This window comes from Sphaeramia orbicularis, chromosome 10, assembly GCF_902148855.1.
Source record: "Sphaeramia orbicularis chromosome 10, fSphaOr1.1, whole genome shotgun sequence".
In the NCBI taxonomy this organism is placed as follows: domain Eukaryota; kingdom Metazoa; phylum Chordata; class Actinopteri; order Kurtiformes; family Apogonidae; genus Sphaeramia; species Sphaeramia orbicularis.
In genome coordinates this window covers 47581907-47606338 of record NC_043966.1, presented here as the reverse complement: position 1 = coordinate 47606338, position 24432 = coordinate 47581907, and the positions used below count along the sequence as shown (strand labels likewise).

The 24432-nt window shown below is 39.0% G+C and overlaps 2 protein-coding genes across 2 annotated transcripts in view; one reads left to right on the top strand and one right to left on the bottom strand.

The window, feature by feature from the left end:
- Window positions 1-302: 302 nt before the first annotated feature.
- On the top strand, window positions 303-13015 carry hdac3 (histone deacetylase 3). The gene is made up of 15 exons (XM_030145024.1): window positions 303-494; window positions 902-984; window positions 1067-1209; window positions 2992-3073; window positions 3444-3500; window positions 3855-3910; window positions 3989-4122; window positions 4301-4381; window positions 4485-4558; window positions 5476-5540; window positions 5828-5917; window positions 6024-6082; window positions 9479-9558; window positions 9675-9832; window positions 12372-13015. Exons 1-15 carry the CDS (start codon window positions 440-442, stop codon window positions 12439-12441), a joined length of 1287 nt encoding a protein of 428 aa, XP_030000884.1. The 5' UTR covers window positions 303-439; the 3' UTR covers window positions 12442-13015.
- Window positions 13016-13144: 129 nt separating this feature from the next.
- The window catches only part of myot (myotilin), a 34803-nt gene continuing 23515 nt past the window's right edge, over window positions 13145-24432 (bottom strand). Inside the window, exons 12-17 of the mRNA XM_030145025.1 lie at window positions 23803-23840; window positions 21585-21723; window positions 21267-21474; window positions 20956-21121; window positions 17844-17977; window positions 13145-14821 (exon numbers count right to left, since the gene is read on the bottom strand). Of these exons, the coding sequence (XP_030000885.1) occupies window positions 14679-14821; window positions 17844-17977; window positions 20956-21121; window positions 21267-21474; window positions 21585-21723; window positions 23803-23840 (828 nt within the window). The 3' untranslated portion in view covers window positions 13145-14678. The remainder of the gene's footprint in view (window positions 14822-17843; window positions 17978-20955; window positions 21122-21266; window positions 21475-21584; window positions 21724-23802; window positions 23841-24432) is intronic.

Genomic DNA, 24432 nt, shown 5'->3' with positions numbered 1-24432 from the left:
TTAGTTTTGTACTTTTGTGGATTACATAAAGGTTTGAAAAAATTAACAAACCATACATTTCTTTTTTTTTCTTTTTTTTGCATTTCAGAAAATGGCTGAACTTTTATGTCTGATGAGGTTTGTCAATTAATAGGTCTTGTGATGTCATGAAAGCCTAACATATAAAGGCCGTATATTGAACGAAAACTACATGTAATTGTATTGTTTTGGTTAAGTCATTCCTTAATATAAGTTTTATTATAATAAGATTTAAAGTTGTGAAAGAAAACGTCACTTCCACTCCCCCTCCCCTCTCCGTCGTTACTGTCGCTGTGTGATGACGCCAGCCATTGGCGTTTACTATGGCGGCTATCTGCTAATTGGAAGAAAAATGGGGGTTTTATAGCTGCAAGAACATTCATAGTTTGACGAAAAATAGGCAAGAGACAAGTGCTTCAGAATGACCAATAGAACATCTTATTTTTATGACCCAGACGTGGGCAACTTTCATTACGGTGAGTTTGGATAGCGGAATCTGCAGGCCCACAAAGGGAATGTGTGCTAATTGGGCTAGCAGGCGAATAACGCCGAAGGTTTCTGTTATTTTTATTTTTAGTCAGTTTCACCCAGTGACATTGTTTTTTATTATTTATTTCTGCGTCTTCTACAGTAGCGTGTTTTAATATTTACTGATACACACTTTAATCTGTGAAATTGTTTGTTATATGCTGTTATAGACAGGCTAACGGTATCAGTGTATTAACATTGTCCTACTTTTGACAGCTGTAGGGCTGATTTAGTTGCTATATTTTCGTACATTAAACATTCAGGGGTGACCTGCTTTATCAGTTGTGCTCATTTGCAACCTTAAGTGTAAGCGCTTATGTTCGGTCTTTAAATGTCCACTTTGGTCCACTTTCAGGTGCTGGTCATCCCATGAAACCTCACCGTTTGTCTCTGACTCACAGTCTGGTGCTGCACTATGGGCTCTACAAGAAAATGATGGTGAGATATGTCTTAATCAGACACTGTATGCATATGTAAATCCCATGAATCTTTATATTATTTGTTATTTTCCTCTTTGTAGGTGTTTAAGCCATATAAAGCCTCACAGCACGACATGTGTCGGTTCCACTCTGAGGACTACATCGACTTCCTGCAGAAAGTCAGCCCCAATAACATGCAGGGCTTCACAAAGAGCCTGAACACATTCAATGTTGGAGACGACTGGTAAGAATGACTTGATGTCAAACTTTAAGACAGCAAATATTGTATTTTCAGAGCACAGAACAGAAACTAATGAGAGAACAAACTAACTAATGAACAAACAAAATCTTGATCCACCTTATGTGCTCTGTAGTAATTCTACAGTGTAAACTCCACTGCAGAGATAACACCATTCAAACATTTATATTCCCTCATTTGGTGTGTGGACCTTGCTGGAGGAGAATGCTGTCTAATATACTTTTGTACAATCTCCCATAGCTGTTCAGTTGGCTTGGAATTTGGTGATGGTGAAGGCATAGCATATGATTCACATAATTTTCAGTCACTAAATTATTTAGTGAATCCTCTTACCATGTGGATGGGGACATTATCAATAGAAAGCAACTGATAAGTGCTTCTTAGTAGCTTATGCTCAGTGGCGCAGAAAGGGTCCCCTGGGGCCCCAAGCAAAAAATAAATAAATAAATACATACATACATACATACATACATACATAAATAAGCATAGCACGCAACCTGTACGCAATATCTCACTCTGACAGAGACAGACAGGTGAGGGAGGGGCAATTTGGACTCAAGGGGTCCCTTCAGAGAATTTGAGACAGCTGGTTGTTACTGCAACTTCTCACTGCCGCTGTGTAGTGAACTTATTCTTTAGACAGTTTGTGTCAAGTCTGTTGGTCCTTTGGGGGCCCCTGCTGGCTTAGGGGCCGCAAGCAGCTGCCTGCCTTGCCTAATGGCAAGCTGCACCACTGCTCTGATTACTGACAAACAGTACAACTTTGAGAATAATTATCAGCTGAAATTTTATGTTAGAAACCTGCAAAATGACCTTTTTGTTCTTGAAATGTCAATTGTTTCTAGATTAGTTTTGACAAAAGTAGTGTTAAGTCACAAGGAAATGAAAAGTGGCTAAGTGTCTAGTTTTGCACATCATAGCAATATATTTTCCACTTTAAAACAAGAGATTTTCATGTTATTACGACATACAGCTAAACTTACCACATTATATGATATCTTTTATCATTAAAATATGTAACTCATGCTTAAGGATATGGTGCCTGGGTAATGGATGAAAAGAGGAATATTGACATGTCATATCGTGATACTGTAGTTTTCACAGTTTACATTCAACATGTTGATGTTGTGTCTTGAATGTTACTTAAAGCTGTATGTGTTTCAAGGACAATGTTTAAAAAAGTTTAAGTGCATTTAACGATGGCATTATTAGCAGATAATAACTCCATGTTACTGATGGAGAACGAAAATTCACAGATATATCCACTTTCATTTTTATTTACAGTTCTCATTAAGTAATCCCTGACTGATGCTGATCATTTTACAACTAATTCACAGCTAATAGATGTCTTAAAATGTCTTGAATTTCATTTGATAAATATTTAGAAGTCATAAAGTGGTGTTACATTTGAGGTCTTAAATGGTACAATTGGGAAATTGTGGGTGAATAGGTTAATGTAACCCACTCGAATAACCACTTTCCTCTCTCTGCACAGCATTACATACTGTATACACGACTAGCATCCTTTATACTCCATCATTATATGTGTTTCATGAAGAAAACGTGATTTGTCTAAACCTCAGTCTTAATTTTGTTTAGAAAACTCTCAAAGGTCAAAAGAGTTCAACTGAAGTGTCTGATCTTCTCATTAATTTTGGCAAACTTAACTTTGTCATCCTGTTTTCATCAGTTGTGTACATCTTTCTCTTTTCTCTTGGGTCACTGACATGCTTTCACTTGCTGATTTGTTTTTTGTTTGTATTTCAGTCCTGTTTTTCCAGGTCTCTTTGAGTTTTGCTCAAGATACACAGGAGCATCGTTACAAGGAGCTACACAGCTCAACCACAAGGTAGCACACAGACACACACACACAAGAGAGGGTAGTCTTTTCCCAGCGAAAGTTAACAATGTGTGATTGAGAGCATTAATTCCTCAGGTTCTGACATCTTTGTCAGCATTGAGACACTGCTCAGGGCTCAGAAGACAAAAATGTGACTTTATCTGCAGCGGTTTTTATTGTCATGTTCACATGTTTTCAGGTGAAATAAAATTGGGTCAGTGCTAGTATTATTCCTTTCATTCTTTGCTTTGATTTTGTTTCTACTTTTCTACTTTTCCGTTTATTGAAATGTAACTTTTTTTTTTTTTTTTTTCAGAAGTTAGCCCATAGTCATTAAAAACACTGCCTTTTTCTGATCCTTTGCTCTTTTCTTTTTCAGATCTGTGACATTGCCATTAACTGGGCCGGAGGTTTGCATCACGCCAAAAAATTTGAGGTTGATAAAACTCTGTTCATGGATGTGCTGGTTGCAGAATTGTAGGCTGATGCAGTGTTTAAAATGACAGATAGCTGATGCTGATACCATTTTTTTTTGTTATTTATCTTCACTTTTGTTCCAAGGAAATATTCATTATATTGGCAAAAATAGGTTAACTGAACTTTCAGATCTCCTGGACATTATCCTTTAATAAGCACGAATTCAAACATGCAATTTATGAAAAAAAAAAAAAAAAAGCTTATATAAACTGACAAATATGTACATCCCTGCTTCTTTGTGATGATCTCTGTGTCATTTCTCTCTGATAATGTGTTTAGTGAAGCTTTAAAGATCTAAAAACTTGTGTTGCAGGCGTCTGGGTTCTGCTATGTCAACGACATCGTTATCAGTATACTGGAGCTGCTCAAGTACGAACTCACAGAATGATCTGAATATGTTCTGTGCCTGTTTCTTTGTTTATGACACTGTGTTTGTGTTTATCACAGATACCACCCCAGGGTGCTGTACATCGACATAGATATTCACCATGGTGATGGCGTACAGGAGGCCTTTTATCTGACAGACCGCGTCATGACTGTTTCCTTCCACAAGTATGGGAACTACTTTTTCCCAGGAACAGGTAAAAACTGTTTTAACCATATGAGAGCTATTTTTTTGTTGTTAGAATATTCTGTGGATTTTAATTGTGGCATTTACTGAATTAACTGATTTTATTTTTAAAATCTTACAAATTGAATGTGCCTCGTCAGGTGCTGTGACATTATTGATGATATGTGTGTGATATGTGTTGTGTGTAGGGGACATGTATGAGGTAGGGGCAGAAAGTGGACGTTACTACTGCCTCAACGTACCTCTGAGAGATGGAATTGACGACCAGAGTGAGTTCCTATCATACAAACACTCAAACATTATATGGAGGAGTGTTGAATTTGTTTGGACCGTTTCAGTTGCTCTACTCTTACCTGGTTGTGTGTGTTCCAGGCTACAGGCAGCTGTTCCAGCCAGTTATTAAACAGGTGGTGGATTTCTACCAACCCACCTGCATTGTCCTACAGGTCAGAACGTCTGATACAGTCTGCATCTGTTTAATCCACTGATGTCATTTCACACAGTGCACCATTTACCCTCTGAGTGTGATAAAGCACATACATGCAGAGTTTAGTGGGATTACTATGATACAGATACCTGAAACTTTACTGTGCAGTTGGGGCTCTGACCAAAACATCATATCAGTATATTTTTACTTCAGTCACAGTCCTTGACTTGAATTGTGATCTTTATCCTCAGCTTTTTTACGTCAAAGGTACCACTTTTCCACCATAGATCAGATCTTAACAGAATCATTAATTCTCAGGTTTACTGGACAATTAAAGATTGACTACTTACTACGCCGCAGTTTCGTCCTCAACTAGTAATGTTTCAATACCTCTAAAACATCTCCTATGTTGTGTTTTTAGAGGTTAGCATGTTTGTGAAACTGTGAATATTGCGCTGCCCTTTTTGTTTCCACCATATGTTGCCAGTAACTGAAAATACAATACACAAACTCCTGCAGCTTGAATTGGATTGAATAAACACTTTACACTGACAGACTTAAAAAGACCATCATGGATGGACTTAAATACACTTACTAGCCTAGCACTTTAAACAACAGACATGGTCATGAGAAAAGTGGAATTTAAAGTTATAGTATTTTTTTTTTTTCTGAGCAATTAAATAATAAAATAAACAACAATTAGAGAGAGTAAAAAAAAGCATACAATAATTAACAAAATACAGTTTATATTTATGTATTTAAATGTTGTCACTGAAAATTGAATGATCAGTTCTTGAAAAGTTGAACACTCCACATACTTTATTTAAGTCAATACTCTGCACTGGTCCTACTAACCATGATATCACATAACCCAGCCCTACTTTAGGACAGTTTCCTCTGACTGTGAATGTGAATGGAAGTGTGTTGTCTTTGCAGTGCGGGGCTGATTCTCTAGGCTGTGACAGACTGGGCTGTTTCAACCTCAGTATACGAGGACACGGGTGAGACCATCTTACTGAGTTCCACACAAGTCCACAAGCTTCCATCTTTTCTATTTATTTTGATTTTATAGATGGGAAGTATCTTTTTACACATTTGTACTTTGCAGCCACTGAAGAAATGCATTACTCTAGTCTGCAATGCACCAAGACAGAGGGAATTTGATCCAGACTGTATTTACAACAGACACATTATTAATGTGTTCGGACAAAGAGATAATAAGTAGAAAGAGCTGCCTTTTCAGCTGTTGTCATGCTGTAACCTGTGTGTATTGTTGCTCTGTTTGCAGTGAGTGTGTAGAGTTTGTAAAGAGTTTTAAGATTCCCCTGTTGGTCCTGGGAGGAGGGGGATACACAGTGAGGAATGTGGCTCGCTGCTGGTAAGTCACAACTAAGACATCAGTGACAATAATGTATAGACCTGTAAATGCACGGTGGGACTTTTAAACATGTTAGTCTTACAGTGACTGTACTTGTGTTTTGTAGGACGTTTGAGACGTCTCTGTTAGTGGATGAATCCATCAGTGATGAGCTGCCTTACAGTGGTGAGTGAAGCTGTCATATATTTTTGTCCTGACAGTGTACTTGTATTGTCTTCATGTAATTCTCTAGGTGCCAAAATGACTCCAGTATCAGAGTTTATAGTGCTTATAGGTCTATCAGAAAATTAACTCAAGTAGTCATATTGAGCTACAGCATCCTCTGTTGGAAATACACTGTAACTAAGAGCATTACAAAAGACCACTTTACACTCATTAAGGACTTCTAATGGTTTAGAATCACTAATCTTAACAGCAGGTTAACCTTGGTCTGTTCCTTACCACATAGCAAGCTCTGAAAAAAAGATACCATATAGACTGTATGACCAGCTTTCTCAATTGGTGGGTTGTGACTCCAAATGTGGGTTGTAGACTTGTTCTGAGTGGGTCACAAACTTTGCGGCAAACAAAAATGTATTGCTTTTTGCTGCTTTGAGTATTACCCGATGTTGGACTTTTAACTTGACAGATGTATCAAAAACTACAGTAGGTATTAAATTAAGGATTGTCAATCAAATAAAGTTTCCGAAGTGCAGAGCAGAACCAAAATGTCATTTAGAACTGAAACTATGTGCATTATATGAAAACTCAGTATCTCTGATGAAATTGTATATGTGTATAGTATCCTTTTGTAAAAAAATAAATGTGAGGTAAGACCAGCTGAGAAATACTGCTGTATGTATGACTCTCCTATAGATGGTCAAACTTAACTTTACAAAAACTGCATGAATCCCTTTTTTAAACTAAAAGAGACAAGTGAGTGGAATAAAGATTCCAGATGAAATAAAAGTAGATTTTTTTTTTTTACCTTGACATGTTTCAGCTTCCTCAGAAGAGTCATGTGATGTTATTGTGATGTGTCTTGTCAGCTGTTTTATCCAGGCTTGGCTAGAACAGATCCCTCATTCCTGTTCATAATCCTCAGGGCCCGTTTTCTGATCTCAGTGGCCTCCCTAATCCAATGGTGGTATTTGTTGCTTTCTGAGCGGATGACCTTAGCTTCTTACCAGTCCATAATGTGGTTTTCTCTTTTGCAATGATCTGTTATGGCCGATTTCAGATTCTGTTGTTCTGCTCTTTCTTTAGCTTTGCGTGTCTCTTGCTGATGTCTCTTTCCCCCATTCTTTCTTGTGTTCATTTTTTCTTGTACCAAACACTCTTCCTGTTTCTACAACGTAGGTCTTGTTACATGACAGGAATGAATGAATAATGAACAGGGATGAGGGATCTTACACCTTATCTCACACTTGGGATGCTGACCTTCGTAGGATGCCAGACAGCAGGGGGCATAGTCATCCCGTGTTGTCTGGCAAGCCTGGATAAAACAGCTTACAGTAGACAGTCCGTGCATTTACATGACAACTTTTATTCCTGGTTTAATCTGAATAAACGTTAGATCCTATTTAAGATGCCCATGTAAACACCTTATTCCAGTTGAAAAAGAATAGTTCGGATTAAATTTAAATCCAAATAAAGTCACTGGTTTAATCCCCTTTTTATTCCGAACTAAATTATTCCTCAGACATGTAAACCCTTTATTCCGTTTGGACTTTATTCCTGCCATTCTGCACATGCTCGTGGTCTTGTCCCGTCGCGATGACGCACACATTCTGGCGGAAGAATATGCAATGCAGTGTAGTCAACCCAAACCGTTCTATTCTGATGGGATCTACCAGCCTCTAAAGCCCTGAAGGAAGAGTTCATCCCTTCTGTTTTTTATTAATTCATTTGTCATGCACTAATGAGTTAGATAAGTGGGCAAATCAGTTTGCATTGCAGTGCACCGATTGCCTTGTTCTCGCAGCCCTTCCGTTAGCTTAGCTTAGCCTAATTTAGCATAATCGCTTCATTCCTATGGTCAGACGTAGCCAGGCTTTTATGGGTGATCCATAGTATTTTATGAGTGATTCTGTGAAATTCAGTTCTCCCTAATCATTACTTTAGTCCGGTGGGGTCAATATGATCACAAATTGAGGCTCAAATCATGGCGATGTGATTTACTGCAGTAATAAAATCTTGGGAAATAAATCTAATGCAAAGCTAAAACGGTAAAGGAAGGGCTGCGAGAACAAGGCAACGTGAGCACTGCAGCACAAACCGTTTTGCTCACTTATCTACCTCATTAATACCTCATGTAAACCTTTATTCGGGTTTAAATTTCCATGTAAACAGAAGAGAAAATACTTTAGTTCCGAATTAATTTCTTCTGGAAAAATAAATCGGATTTAAAAAACATCATGTAACCGTACTCAGTATGAACCCGATCAGAATAATAATAAGAATAATAAAAAGAGTTCAAGTGTCTGGTTCAGACCAGCTCTAAATGTAAAGTGTTAGAAGATAACGTTAGTTATGATGTGATGCTATATAAATAAAGTGTCTAAATTCCAAGTATACCATTTAGTTTGTCAAACACTTTTTCAGATGTTACTGAACAATATGCACTACTCAGGTAGAAACAGTGGTGCGAATAAGTCCATGAAGTCAATGAATTGAAATACGGTATAAATCTCCTCCCACTACAAATATAAATGAGTCGATGCTTTAAAATGTCGACCATGCTACTGTTTGACTAACAGATTATTCGTGCATAACCCTATTTACAGTATTTTACTAGTATAGTATACAAATAAACTTAGATTTTTCTGAAACATCATGTGGTGGTGTGACCAGTGATGGCAAAAAGTTGACCAAATTTGAAATAAATGGTCCCATGTCTGTGGCTGAAATATCATACTGTCACGCATTAAATGGTATTTATATAGATATACCAGGAATTCTGTCTGAGATTTTTGTCCATTTCATTTCTAGGATATACTTCATCTGATTCTTTTTAAATTTCACACACACTCAAGTTTTACATTCTTTAAAAATGTTTGAAAAGATTGAAAGTGAAGACTCAAAATTAATCCCTGGGTAGGTAGAATATCAGTGAGCACAAGGGGCAAAGTGTTGTGCAGCTGAGCGGGGGAATGAGTAAACTATGCTTACTTTTTCACTTGTTTAAACATTTTTTTTACCAGTTTCCTGTAATTTTACATTTCATCACCCTTCTATTATCACATTCATTTGTCACCAAACCTAAACAAAATGCATTGTCTTTGTTGAAAAACTTTATTACTGAGAACTTGGAGGAAAAATGTCAGAGGTATTAACTTTAAGATGAATCTTGGTTGCACCATGTGACATTTTTTAAGTCACAGCCAGTCCAAAAACACTGAAATCACTGAATTTATAATTATATATGAATTTATAAAGAACACTCCAAAGATTTGTCTTGTAAAGTTGACCTTATGAAAATCCTTACCACTGTTGAGCCAGAGAAGGAAAAAAAAACAAACTAGCAAGATCACTTGGTTGCCTTCTTTCCAGTTCTTATTGTCTTTTTGTTGTTGTCTGTAGAGTATTTCGAGTACTTTGCTCCAGACTTCACACTTCACCCTGACGTCAGCACCAGGATAGAAAACCAGAACTCCAGACAGGTGAGTGTTTGCTCTCTTCTGTGTGGTTTAAATATTTGGCACGCCTGTCATGTTTGATTATGTAAAGCTAATAAATTACATAATGCTGTAAAACCTTTGCTCCCTTGTCACTGCAGTACTTGGAGCAGATCCGTCAGACAGTTTTTGAGAACTTGAAGATGCTGAACCATGCGCCCAGCGTCCAGATCCACGATGTTCCCTCTGACATGTTGAGCTACGAACGCAACGACGAGCCAGATCCTGATGAGAGGGGAGCTGAGGAAAACTACACCAGGTCTGTGCCCTGAATGCAACACAATCACAAAAGTGTCATGTCACGTGGAGCAAATTTTTTGTCAAAACTTGGCAAATGATTTGCAAATGCACAGCATGTTTCAAAAGTCTTATTTCACCTTTAGCTTCTTGTTTTTGAAGGGTTGAAATAAGCGTACATATTTAATTCTCCTTGTCTTTTCTTTAGATACAACAAGAATATATAGTGAATATTTTCACAGCCTTAAAAGACACAAAAAACTGAACTAAATGGATTATAAAGATTAAAGTCACTCTGTCATGTTGAATGAAACTTTGTATAAAACATCAGAGAATTAATGCAGTAAATCTGAACAAAAGGGTTAAAGAGATGTCAAAGGGAGGTCACACTTGGTTTGTAAAAGCTGTTTTCCTTCTGAAAAACAGCTGTTATAAACCTTTTATAGACCGGTTGAAAAATTGCATGAATTTTCATTTTGCACTGTTGAATCTTAAGGAAGTTCTAAGTAGAGTTTCAAAATGCAAAAAGAACTGGGAGTGAGACAAAAAAAAACTGAGTAAGCAATTTATTGAAAACAACAATTAAATTGAAATGGGCTGATCAAAAGTTTTAGACCACAGCCTTTAAAAGCCAAAATCTGCACAAAAATGTGGATTCAGTGTCGTTTTCTGTCACTGTCATGGCAAAAGCAAAAAAGGTTTCTCTCTCTGAATGTGGTCAGATTGGTGAGCTGCATAAGCAAGGCCTCTCATAAACACATTATTAATGCTGAGGTTGGACGCAGTAAGAAATTCAAATTTCTTAAAAGATCCTGAGGGGTATGGAACAAAAAAGTCAAGTGGTGGACCCAGCAAAATTTCACTGGCACTGAGCCAGAGGATCTGATTGGCTGTCATGACGCGGGACGTTCCTCAACCCAAATTAAGGCCGTTACTGGTGCCGATTGCAGCCCAATAACCATCAGACGGCATCTGCCATAGAAGGACTTTAAGAACAAAAAATGTCTTTGAAGGCCTCGTCTCCTTGAATGCCACAAAATTGCCTGTTTGGACTTTCCAAGAGAGCACCAAACATGGGACATTGAAAGGTGGAGGAAAGTTTTATTCTCTGATGAGAAAAATTTTAACCTTGACTGTTATGATGGCTTCCAACGTTACTGGCATGACAAGGAGATCCCACTTGAGATGTTTTCAAGGCGGCGTAGTGGAGGGGCGGGCACCATCATGATCTGGGGTGCTTTTTCCTTCAGCGGAACATTGGAGCTTCAGGTTTTGCAGGTGCGTCAAATGGCAGCTGGCTATGTGGAGATGTTGAAGGGGTATCCCTAGTAACTGAGGTTTCAACTGTAGTTGACAATGCCCGCCTGACAAAGGACTTCTTCCAGAGGAATAACATCACTCTTTTGGACTATCCTGCTGTTCCCCTGATCTAAATCCAGTTGAGAACATTTGGGGATGGATGGCAAGGGAAGTTAACAAAAATGGACGTCAGTTCCAAACAGTGGATTCAAAATAACTGTCTTGCTGCGTCCAACCTCAGCAGCGATGGCGCGTTGTGAGAGGCCTTGCCTATGCAGCTGAACAATTTGACCACGTTCAAAGAGAGAAAGCTTTTTTGCTTTTGCCATCAGGAGGTCATGACAGTGTGAATATCTGACAGAAAATGACATTGAATCCACCTTTTTGGGCAGATTTTGGCCTTTAAAGGCCGTGGTATAGACTTTTGATCAGCTGATGAACAGCCTATTTCAGTTTCAATAAATTCTTTACTCAAAATTTTTTTTGTCACACTCCCATTTCTTCTTTTACGTTTCGAAACTCTACTTAAAACCTTCTTAAGATCCAACAGTGCAAAATGCGAATTCTTACAATTTTTCACCTGGTCTTAAAATTTTGATCAAGAGTGTATGTAGCTGTTATGTGATGTGTGTGTGTGTGTGTACATATATACAAATATATGTGTATGTGTATATATATATATATATATATATATATATATATAGTACAAATTTTTATTTGCACAAATATAAGAATCATACGACTGTCATTTGTACTGCTGATTTTCTACAACATCCTCTACAACATCAAAAAAAGGAATTTAATATAACAACAAAATATTGTTATTCATGTTAAGTTTTGTTACTCTGGGATTTTCATAGACTCAACACACACAAATCTCAATGACTACAAAATGGACTCTTTGAGGGAAACGGTGATCCTTCTAATGTCTGAAAACAAAAGGATTGGGCTAAACTTGGCATTATTCTGCTTTTAACTGCAACCAAAGTGCCAACTGATGCTGGGGTGGGTAAATTACTCCAAACCACAAGGAGAAAATAGTCAACACTATGATCAGTTGTCCAAAATGTCAGCGTTTTTTGTTGTTGCTCAACAGACGTACTTTGTTTTGCATTTGATAAAACTCGTCATAGGACAGTGTGTAAAATGGGATTTTGGCAGGAGATTAGATCCATAATTCTCCCTGTACAGCTACTTTGATAAAATGTGAATTGACATTTTATTTCCTGTGTCTCACTGTTGATGATGCGTTTCTCCCACAGGCCAGAGGCAGCTAATGAGTTCTATGACGGTGACCACGACAACGACAAAGAGAGTGATGTAGAAATTTGACATGTTACAGTCAAAGGATGATTCTTTCTGAAATTATCCTCTGTTTGAATCGGCTGCAGTTTCCTCACATCTCAGTATGATAAGAGCAACACAAGGCAGCACTTTTTGCGCACAACTTTTTTCCAGAATTTTTTTTTTCTTTTAGCATTACTGTCAACCCTTGGGGCTTAGAATGAAAGATTAACTGCCAAACTTTAGATGAAGAGATATAAAAAATTTCTGGTAAAAATACCGGAATATACAAATACAGACTTTCTTATAACCTCAGTGTAGGTTTTGTCTGAACACTGGGCTGCATCAGATTCAATCAGAAACCACTCTTCTGTCTTTTCATTCCTTTCCTTTTGTCATAACTGTATAAATGTGTGTTGATGAGGCTGCCAGTGTGGTTGTTTTCAATGATCTCATGTTGCTGCATTGTATGTTTATTTACACATATATGTGATCAGTTTGAAGCTGCAGTAGAGTCTGTTTGCTGTCTATCACTGAAGTCCTCTTTTAGTCTGAAACCGCTTTTTGTCATTTTTTTGATAATGTTGTCTGTAGCTTTTGTTTTTAATAAAAGAAAAACACATTTGTGCATTTCCTGTTTTTAACACCACCATCAGAGGGCGACCTAATGACTATTATTTTAGTAAGAGTTGAAAATGAAGTTGAGTACTAGAGCACAATGGCAACCATCAAATAGACACAGAGGCAGAGCCAGGGTCATGTAGACTTTATTCCTCATTCATACAGTGATATGTAGAGCTAGTTACACGACAAATATAATTTAAGAAGAATTCACACAATTACCTGCAGGTTAACATCTCATCAGAATGGGCTGGACATACCAAAGCTACTCTGAAGCTTTAAGCAAAGCCACCATTTAAACCTGTTTCTTCCAAACTACTTCATAACAACAGTCAGAAATAATGTATCTGAGAGAAACATGTCCCTACTTTACATCATAACAGAATGATGATCCCATGTCCCCGATCTTAGCTTTTTTTAATGGCTTTTGTTACAACGAACAGACCAAATAATGGCCACGCAGGGTTACATGTCATGCAGATTCAGGCAAAAAATACAGGATTTTGGGAAAAGAGCTCCTGGCTGGACAAAAAAAACAAAAAAACAAAAGCAGGCAAAACAAGCGTCCTTTTTCATATCGCAGATGTTTTTTTCTGAAAGGCTCAAAGGTCAGAAAGGAGTGAGAGTTTGATGAATGTGAGGCTGACACACTGATAGCGACCATCATGTATTTATGTGAGGAGAGAACTGATTACCTCCTAAAGAGTAAAAACACAATGTATCTGCACTGCAGATGGGAAACTTGTACATGTGTGTTCTGCATGTTTAAATGCAACTTAGTGTGTGTTGGATTGCAGAGCACGTTCTCAGAATGGCAGCCTGTTGCTCTGTGTCCACACCACTGATGTACACCTCTGGTTGTGGTCTTTTGCAGACAGAGGATACATCCTAATATTGTCGATAAATAGCTTCATTCACATACACTGTATAATAGAAACCAACTGGAAGAACAAATATCGGCTGAGATGATTCCACAGCAGAGAATCAGGGCAGTAACTAAGAGAAACATCAGGTTAGTGACAAATACACCCCTGATTTGCAGTCCAGTAAGTGCAGCTTCATAGACACACGTCATCAGAAACAGAAAAGCAACAGTGAGGCTCAAACAACCTGATAGTGAGTTAAAGGGAAGAGGACAGGTGTCAGATGTCAGGATTAAAGTGCAGCGTGGTAGATTGTGGGTTGTACTAAAGTTTTACAGTGATATGGTTGGCCTCTAGGTTAGAACTGGCTGCCACGCTGTATCTGGGCCTATTTATACATGAGTGACCTAAACGCACCATGCAGCTGAGAGCAAACAGGACGAACAGAGGCTTATAGACATGAAGCACATATGAGCTACCCAGAATCCTTCAGGTTTCAGGTTATTCTGAAAGTATTTCATGACCATATTTTAACACATCGCTCTGTGTAAATCTGAAGGACTTGGAGCAAACACTGCACCTTCTCTGTTTTCTTTGTGTCTGACAGAAATAGAGAGAAAATATCCACAGTAAAACTAAGTACAGCCACAACCCTAGCCTGACTGGGTTTGGCCTCCAGAGCTGTGAGATATATCCTGGTCTGCTGGGATTTTTCTGCCTTGACATTTGACTGAAAATGCAGGCTCTCGTGCGTTGTTTTCTTCATTTCTGATGTGTGCGGCAGACAGTGGAGATGTGGCTTTACAGCTCCTCACTCTCATACAGCGGGGCCGTGTGCTGCCCGGGACTCTCCACACTCAAAGTGGGCACGTGGCTCAGGGATGACAGCAGCTTCAGGGTCTTTGAAGCAGGTGGCGCCGTTTTCATGGGTGGGGCTGTACGAGCTGGAACGATAATGCAGTTAGATGTCAATGACAAATTTGGATCTGAAACAGGATCTGAATCATTTGTAATGATGCATAACTTATTTTGTCAAATGATGTTTAGATGAAACAAAAATTTCCATGGTAGCATTAATAAACTCCGAATGAAAGTTGTGCTGATACTGTGTTAATTATGAGTAACACGTTTAAAGGTGCAGTATGTAGGAATTATGTTTTCAGTAATTATAAAATGGCCCTGTCACCAGATATTAAGAAATCCTTTTCATTTCAAATACTGATATCACTGACAGTAGTAGTCCAGCCTGAATATTTGCATTTGAAAAGCTAAGTGTCAGCCCCTAAATAATGTTTATGTTGTCATTGTGTGTTTTGGTCTGATGCTCCGCCCATCATCTGTCTTCCAAAGACAGAGTCAGTAGCCTTTGTTCATCCAGGCTGCCAGTTCCCACTAAGCTGCAGCTGGAACATTTCTGATCATAAATGTCTGACCTTAATAAATCTAAAAGGCCTCTTATTATTCCCAAATACATCGTGACAAAGTGAGAAACAAAACAAGGATATGTATAGGAGATGATTTTGAAACATGGAGATGACTGAAAGCAGAGAAGAATTTGAAGACCGACACCGGCTTTGCCTTAGTCAGTAAGAACCACAGAGAGCCAGGGCCACGGCCTCTTCACCTGGTCCCAGACCGTCAGGCTGGGCTGCGGTCTCTTCTCCTGGCCCTGGTGAAGACACTGTCGGTCCAGGACTGGTGAAGAGACCAGGTAGCGGTGTAGGACTTGTCTCTTGCCATGGTAGCTCCTTGTAGTGCAGTGTTTTCTGTGGAAGTGACCTCTTCATGTAGCGGTGTGTAATCTGAAGGGGGGGGGGGTTCAGTAGTCAAGCGTCTGTGGTTCAGTGGTGGTGGTGGTGGGGGGGGGGCACAGTAGCGATCCGTGCAGCTTGTACTTCACGGAAGTAAAAGTGAAACTTAAGGCTCATTTCTCTTTTCCCTATCTCCTGAATCTTCTCAAACTTTCCTTTGAGTGGGCAGGACTTTTGTCCTGTTCTATTATATATTATACATATGTAGAATAAGTCTGGTGATGATTTTTTTGTATGAAATTTATGGTGTGGTGGCAAGGATTAGTGGAAACGCTAGTAGTAGATGCTCATGCTGGATCTGGCAACCCCTAGCCTGGGGGGAGGCGGAGGGGATACCATGCTCTACAGTATTTTGAATGTGATTGCAGTACCAGTTTTGGCCACAACCCTACATACGGCTCCACTGGTACCACGGGTAGCAGTGACATCCTTTACTGGCTGACCACTCAGGCTAAGCATTCCTGTCATGCCAGGTGACAGGAATAACTACAGCTCAGTATAGCCCACTCACATGTATAACCAACATTTGTTAGCACAAACAATGGGGCCCCTATGCCTGTGGATCATCTGTTTCATTTTGGGATTCAAAGTAATATCACTACTTGTGGCTTTGTAGTCAAAGACACAGTTTTTCTTGATACAACACTTAAACAGCTGTGGGATAAAAAAGAAGAGACCACATATACTGTTAGGCCTATAACATTATATTGGGTGTATATTGAGTAAAACATTTGCAGAAGTTTTAGTCCCAGTTAGTGGAAACAAATTCAACACTTTTGGGAAATGTATTAATTTAGACTTTATTATACACGTTATTAACCTGATACATGCAACATCATTCTACGTGTCGTACGATACCTCCGATTCATTTCCAGAGAGCAAACATTTACAATACGTATGGTGTTCAATAATGGACAGAAAAGTGTTTTACATAATATCAGAATATCAGGGTGACGATAATGTTTAACTTTTTGAGCATAAACGTCACAATTTTTTCTTATTTATTCTTATTTGTGTTGAGTTGTGGCCAAAAATGTGATTCGTTAGTTCAGTTAGTTTGACCTTTGACCCCAACCAAATCTAATCAGTTCATCCTTTCGTCCAAGGGAATGTTTGTGCCAGCTATGAAGAAATTTCCTCATGGGAATATCACAAGATATGAAATAAGGCAAAGTTGACCTCTGGCTTTTTTGGATATAAAATTAAATCACATAAAATATTATCATAATACATATTTGTGTGAAATTTTGTCCTAACTATCATATTAATCCTCGAGTTAAGGCCAAGTCACAGTGACCTTTGACCACCAAAGTCTAATCGGTTCATCCTTGAAATGAAAGGGATGGATGGAAATGCCTCTGGTCCTGCTATCACTGGTGTGGAGGCAGAATTTGACTTTGTGAAGACTTCATAAATCCATATTTGAAAGAATATCTCTGATTTTCAGCTCATCTGATCATGTCCTACACCAGGTTTTCACTTTGCTGATTTCTGCCACTTCAGGTGCACAAATGAAATCAGGTCACATTTCCATTTGTTATGGATGGACTTTGACCATTCATCCTTTTGTAGTTTTCAGGTCCCGATCTTTTCCTTCAGAGCTGAATCACCTTTTCCCAGCTCAAACATAAGCTGCGGGGAGTCAGTAGGATCTATTCTACGTATGCACATTAACTGGGGCTTGACAGGAATCGTCTATCCAATAGTAAATAGAACACATGCTGCTAAAACTCCTCCTTATTTGTATGTGAGGTCATTAAGTGCAGTTGAGGCTCAGATGAAGTAAACTCACTTTCTGGTCATAAGGTTAACAGGGCTGTTCATGTGTAACAGAGGAACCTGTAGAGTTCAGAACAGCTTTTGACACTCAGCTCCGTCCACATGGCAGATGGTGTGTTATGTGAGAGGAGAGAGTAGAAACCTAATATGTGTGCAGTATTTTCAGTGACTTATTGCTGGGTCTCCTTGATTATGCAGTGTTCAGCTCAGTGCCTCGTGTTCATCAAGTTTCCGTTCGATCACCTAACGGGCCTAACAGAGCATTCTCCATCTGCTGTTTGACATTACAGCCTTGGCTACTATGGCAATTTAAAGGCTATCTCCTGCTACAGATAAGCTCGTCATCACATTTGCATAGGAAGTAGAACAGACTTACTGCCTACATCCAGCCTGGCGTTGCAGGTGGACATGCCAGCTTCATTGATGGCAGACAGAGTGTACCACCCGGCATCAGACTTCACCACTCGCTCTATCAACAAGCACTGTCTGCCCGAGCCGTCCTGGTACAGACTGAGGAGGAATTCAGGAAAACAGTTTATGGAATGTCACACACTGCTCTACTGCAGACTGTGACTAAGTAGACACTTTCACAAAATAAACAGCTGATCAATTTGATTATTGATTAACTGTTTACTCTATAAAAGGCAAAAACAGGCCACTGAGATCTCTGACAGAATTACCGGTTCAGTGCAGCTTATCACTTTACTAACAAATCACTTATGCCGCGTTTCCACTGTGTGGTATCTGCTCAACTCGACAAGGCCTTTTTGCATTTCCACTACGAAAAAGGACCTGGAATCTGGTACCCAGTACTACTTTTTTTGGTATCACCTCTGCTGAGGTTCCAGGACTGGGGACCAGATATTAAAACGGGACGTATAAACACTGCAGACCACTGATTAGTCAGAGAATTGTCTCTGTGACCTGCCATTTTACAAAAAAAACAGATGCAGAAGTTTACAGTAAATATAGCAGTAGGTTAATTCACATGATGACAGCCCGCCAAACTACACCATGGTTTGTCGAGGAGGTTCAGATGTAAAAATTCAGCATGAGCTTGACGAAAGAACATGAAACGAGCGAGTTTATCAGCAACTCTCTGAGCAGACGACATGGAAGTAACGCGCCGTATCGCTATGACGTCCAGGTACTGTAAAGTCAATAGTATCCTGTAATGGAAACGGTTTCCAGGAATAGGACCTGGTACCCGAGTCAAGTCAAGCCAGTTCCACGTAGTGGAAACGCAGCATTAGTCAATACATTCTTGCAGCTCTAATATAAACCAACAATCAATCAAAACAAAAAAATACCAAATTCAATTTAATATATAAAATGTACTACATGTTACTTTTTAAAAATGTGTGTGTGTGTGTGTGTGTGTTCAAAGGGAGTGCCCCCTGCTCACACATCCCAACTCCATATTCCTATTACACGCTGAACTATGACCACATTTCATGCATGTACAATATTAAGGATGTGCATGAAATATTGATTAAGTAGTCAAAACAATAGACAGAGTGGACTCTATTTGGGGTTGTGGTGGGAGGAGATTTATGTTTTACTACATAGAGATGGGAAACTAAAGTTTATACAGGGTGAGTCAGAAAAAACGCTCTTTCCATTTAAAGAAATTGTACTGCTAAAACGGAAACACTGATTTTTCTTTTGACCATACAGTCATATTGATGTGGTTATTGAGCATGTCTGGTGATGTAGTCATAGATTTATTGCATTGCATAAGAGAGAGAAGGTCCGTTGTTTATTGGGCACTGAAATACCTGCCAACACAATGTATGCCACAGTGAACAAACTTGAAATTGACAACAATTACAGGAGTCGGGGCTTTGCTTTCACACTCAGGACATAGGCCAACATGACAGTGCCCAGGGAGTTTTCATCATGGCAAGACCACAGCGATTGCAGGTATTATTTCCTCATCGAGTTGTCTGTTTGGGTCAGGAGAGAGAGTGGCCACCTAGATCCCCGGACTTGACCCCCCTTGATTTTTTCTTGTGGAGGTATCTTAAAAACCGTGTGTATCAGACTGTTCCACAAACTCTTCAGGAACTCCGAAATCGCATCACGGCTGAAATCCAAGCCCTACGACGAACACCAATGGCGAGAAGAGCTGTGTTAGAGATGCGACAACGAGCACAGATTTGCATCAATCTGAATGGTAGCCAGGTTGAAGGTCGTGCCGGACGACTTCGTTGAGACAAAACATTTTGATGGCGAGTAAACATGCTGTAATGGTTGACAATTTCAATTTCATTCACAGTGGCATAAACTGTGTTGGCAGATATTTCGGTGCACAATAAACAATGGACATTCCCTCTGTTATGCTATGCCATAAATCAATGATTCAATTGCCAGACATGCTCAATAACCACATCAATATGACTGTATAATCAAAAGAAAAATAAGCATTTCCATTTCAGTGGTACAATTTCTTTAAATGAAAAGAGCGTTTTTTCTGACTCACCCTGTAGTGCTGTTTCTGCCCAAGTGCTACATTTTTTAAAGGTACTTTAAAATATTAAAAGGTAATTTGAGGTTCACTCACTCGTTAGTTTGGAAGGTTTGTTAATGATGACGTTATGACTTTAATTAGATTGATTGGTCAACTTCAAATAGTCATTAAAATGCCCATCCCTATTGCAAATATACCACACTGTTCTAATGTGACCATTTTCAGAAGACAGAAAACAGCCTTGATACTCCATCACCTAAGGACATTGATGACTATCAATTAAGGCCTTTCAACAGCTCTAAATCAACACAGTGAGAACCTGTTAATGCCCTACCAATTATGTAAAAACTTTTTAGAAAAATATACTAATCCTGGTGCTAATTGACATATAATGTTGTCTTGCTACGTTACCATGGAAAAGTAATTTTCGACCACCTGAAAAAGCCTTAGAAATGACTTCATACTCCTCAGCGAGACACTTGTTAATGCCTTGGCAATTATCAAAAACATTGTGGAAACATTTACCAAACCCAGTCCAAAGTTACTGTTTTCAGAACATGCAGTATAACCTTACAACTGCACTACTAGAGGACACTGAACACAACTGATTAAAAACCTTCATGAAAAAACTGAGACACATCTAAAAGCATTTTGTAATAATCGATTATGCAGTCTTCAACAGCGTGACTCACCTAAAAGGAACATTCGCCTCCCAGAGGACTAGAGCTGTCCCATTTCACCCTCCAATTCCATTTCATTCAGTTTTTCTTTTCTCTACTCCATTTGTATTTTTATATCTTTATGTTAATAACAGTTTAAAAGTAATGGGTAAATAGGCCTTAATTTTGTGCAACAATATGGCCTGAAGTTACGATAAATGAGGTTTTGGGATTATAAAGAAACAATGAATAAATTGAAACCATCAAACAAATTATGATTTATATAATATTTGAATATATCTGTAAAGGAATGTACAGCATTTCTATTTTTATGAGGATTCAGATGCAAGGTGACCCACCTCATTCTGTTGGGGTCAATGCGCAGCATGTCTTTATCTTTCTTCCAGAAGAGCTGTGGAGGAGGAGAAGCGTCCACTTTACACTCTAATCGGACAGTGTCTCCCTCTAGAGCTCTGGAGTTTAACATCTTCTGGACAAAGGTGGGAGGGCGCAGAGCCTCCTGGGCTGTGTTGAGATCAGACAAATTTAGAAATGTAGCACTGGTATTCATCCATTACCTGACCTTAGTAAGTTGCTTTATTAATTAAATTTTATTATTTCATTAAGGTGTAATAAAGTAGTCTATTACAAGATTTGGTTATTTCTTTACCTATTACATCAAGCCTCATGGAGAATCTGCTCTCCCCTGCTCGGTTCCTGGCGACACATTCATAAACTCCAGCGTGGTGCACTGTTACAATCTCAATGATGAATGAGTGCATCCCTTTCTCACACACTAACATCTTGTGGTAGTCGTCAGGACGGATGGCTTTACCATCCAGGTACCAGCACACATCTGGGATGGGAAGACCTCCAACCTGAGGGAAAGGGGGACATTGTTACTTGATATATTTTTAACCTCTGGAAATCCCTGACCTTATTCTATGGCCGGGAGTGAAAGTTAATCATGAAGCCTGCGCATGTTCACCTTGAAGTCAATCCTACAGAAGCGTCCTTCCTCTACAGTGAGGTCTGGAGGGATCTGGAGGAAGCGAGGAGCGTAACATTTCTCCTGGATCACTGGGCCCTCATTTCCCCTGTCATCAGTCCCTGAGTGGTGCCTGCCCCTACAGGGAAGGAGATTATTTTTTCATACTGCTGTTATACTTCACTCTCACCAATCAAACTTTACTGAGATGTACACAACAGTACTTACTACAAAGACAGACAAAACACATAGACAAACAGCTGGTCTCTGTTCTGTATATGACAGTATGGTTAATTTAATGTGGGTGAATAGTATCTTGAAAGCTGGACTCCATGATCGATTCTTGAAGCAAACAGTGATGACCTGCAAATTTCACAATGTCATAAAGTACCTGACACTTTATGGTGGTCAAGAAGTCACCCTCTGAAACAAATGATCTCAACTCAATGACATCTGATTTATCTGATTAAAATTAGCAATTGAATTTTAAGATCTGGTAGTTACCTTGTGAGAGAAATGTCCATTGTGTCAAATAACCATATGCTTAACTCAGTGCTTCACTACATAGTTGACAGATTTTTACATTTCTGACACTCAGAGCCATGTCCACTTCTTTGAAATTCTTCACAGTGTATTACAAACACACACCTGAACACATGAGTTCCACTGTGATGCAAAATAGATTTCAGTAACCAAAATACTTAAGCCAAGAGTGGCCCATGCTGCCTTAACTCTGTGTGCCATCTACAATAAGATTGCAAAGCTTTGTTATTGAATCTACATGAACTTGAAGGTTTAAGTTTTACTTATGTTTTAATCAATGTAGAGAAATTCATTCTCTGCATTTTACCTAATTTAATATATACACATTGTACCTAGGTACAGCACATAGCACACACAATAGGGGTAGTGAGCTGCCATTGAAGATGCTCCAACTCCAGATCTTCATCAATACTGTGGTCAGGGGCAACCACAGGAGAATTAACCTATATGTACCTGTTTTTAATGATGGGGGAAAACTGGAGGAACCTAAGGAAACCCACCCAGCACAGAGAGAAGAGGTCATCACAACACAGAAAGGCTTTCTTGCTGTGAGGCATAAGTGCTAACCCCTATGCCACCATATCATGTAAAATGCACTTAAAAATACATACATTACGCATTCTAAAAAAAAAAAAAAAAGCACCTTTTATGCTATGTAACTGTAGCACCAAACAAATGCTGTGAATGTGAAAGTGTGCTCTATGCCTAATGTCAGTTCTGTGCTAAATGTTTTCTGATATACTGTAAAACTGTAAATGAAACAACACATCAGGCTACTACTAGACATCTACTGCAGGCCTTAAGTACACTATTGCCCATGAAGATGGAATAAAACATTTTACGTCTTCTCATTAAATGATACTGACAATATGATCTATGGATGAATAAAGTTTAACTGGGACTCGGTATGTAATCACTGCCCGTGGTCAAAGGTGATAACTGAAAACTGAAAACAAAATTATTCCTACTTCATGGACAGTAGCTCCAGTTCAGTAGTGGGCTGTGACTTTACACGAAAGAACTTCTTTATGCCCTCAGTCTTTGGGGAAATAGTCTTACCCCCTCTCACAATCCTCTCCCACCTATAAATTATTGAAGCCAACCAGCATCATGAGACAAAGAACAAACTGAACAATTCCTGTCATGCTGTACATGACAGGAACTGTATTTACACTCTTGGGTCACTGTAACTTACCTATACAGCAGTGAAAGTGGTAGAATATATTGACAACTACAACTATATTTTACCTACATGCACTTTTCAAATCAGTCTTGTTTTTTGCACTGCTTGGGCCCTAGTTCCATCTCTTTGGGTGTTTAAGCTTAAAAGGTTTGAGAACTCCTTGTCACTGAGCCAAAATGCAGCAGAGTTCTGGTCTACAGATATATTTTACAAGACAGCTACATTTAGCTGGTATTTATGAATTTTACAAATAATGATCATGGATGCATTTTGTATCAAACTATTGTAAAAGCAGTTTAGTTCACGTAGTAATGTGGTTAATTTGTGTTGAAAAACTGGATAATGAGACAAAACAATTGTGAAAACTGTGACGTGCTATTAAGTAAATAATCTCATACTGAATGGAAAACTAACTGGAAAATTCTGTGCCTGATACTGGCTGGTAACCTGGACCATTAATTACGAGCAACATGGATTTCAGAGTATATTTACCACAGTCCACCTGTGTGTCTTCCCTCTGGTGAATCTGGCTGTAACAGAAAAAAAACAATGCACATCAACAAAAACAATAAAAGTGGTGTGTGTGTGTGTGTGTGTGTTTCAGTCACAGCTAATAGCTGAACTGCACTCAAAAACTCAGCAGCACAGTTTGAGGGTCACTGTATGTGTTGACACAATAGTCCTGTTGTCACCAGTGAGGGGACTCTTCTCAGAACTTGGGCTACAAATAGAAACTGATGAACCTTGTTGACTTGAGAGGATGTATGTGTGTGAGAGACAGAGGATAGCTGGTGCAAAGCCCTTTGAGCCACAGAGGCTTTCTAACAGAACAATCCAAAGGCACACAAACACAAAAACACACACACATGCTGAAGTGGTCAAAATGACAGCATGAGAGGCTCACTGGGGCTGCTGATTATACTGGCAGCATTTGTGAAACCATCGGGAGGCCCTGAGAGGGAAAACTGTGCAGTCATTCAAACCAAAATCATAAACACTGTGTGCCCTTTACTTATTGGCTAATGGTTATTGGGCCAGAGCCAACATAAATGTCTCAGCGCAGTCAGAAGAGCCATACACATCTGTACAATGTGAGGACGTACTGTTAGAAATGTTGACTTG

Excerpts from the sequence above, each read along its gene's own strand:
- hdac3 (XM_030145024.1), top strand. The coding sequence starts at position 440 with ATGACCAATAGAACATCTTATTTTTATGACCCAGACGTGGGCAACTTT. Across the intron at positions 3,074-3,443 it reads CTACACAGCTCAACCACAAG|ATCTGTGACATTGCCATTAA; the intron begins GTAGCACACAGA and ends TTTCTTTTTCAG. Across the intron at positions 3,911-3,988 it reads AGTATACTGGAGCTGCTCAA|ATACCACCCCAGGGTGCTGT; the intron begins GTACGAACTCAC and ends TGTTTATCACAG.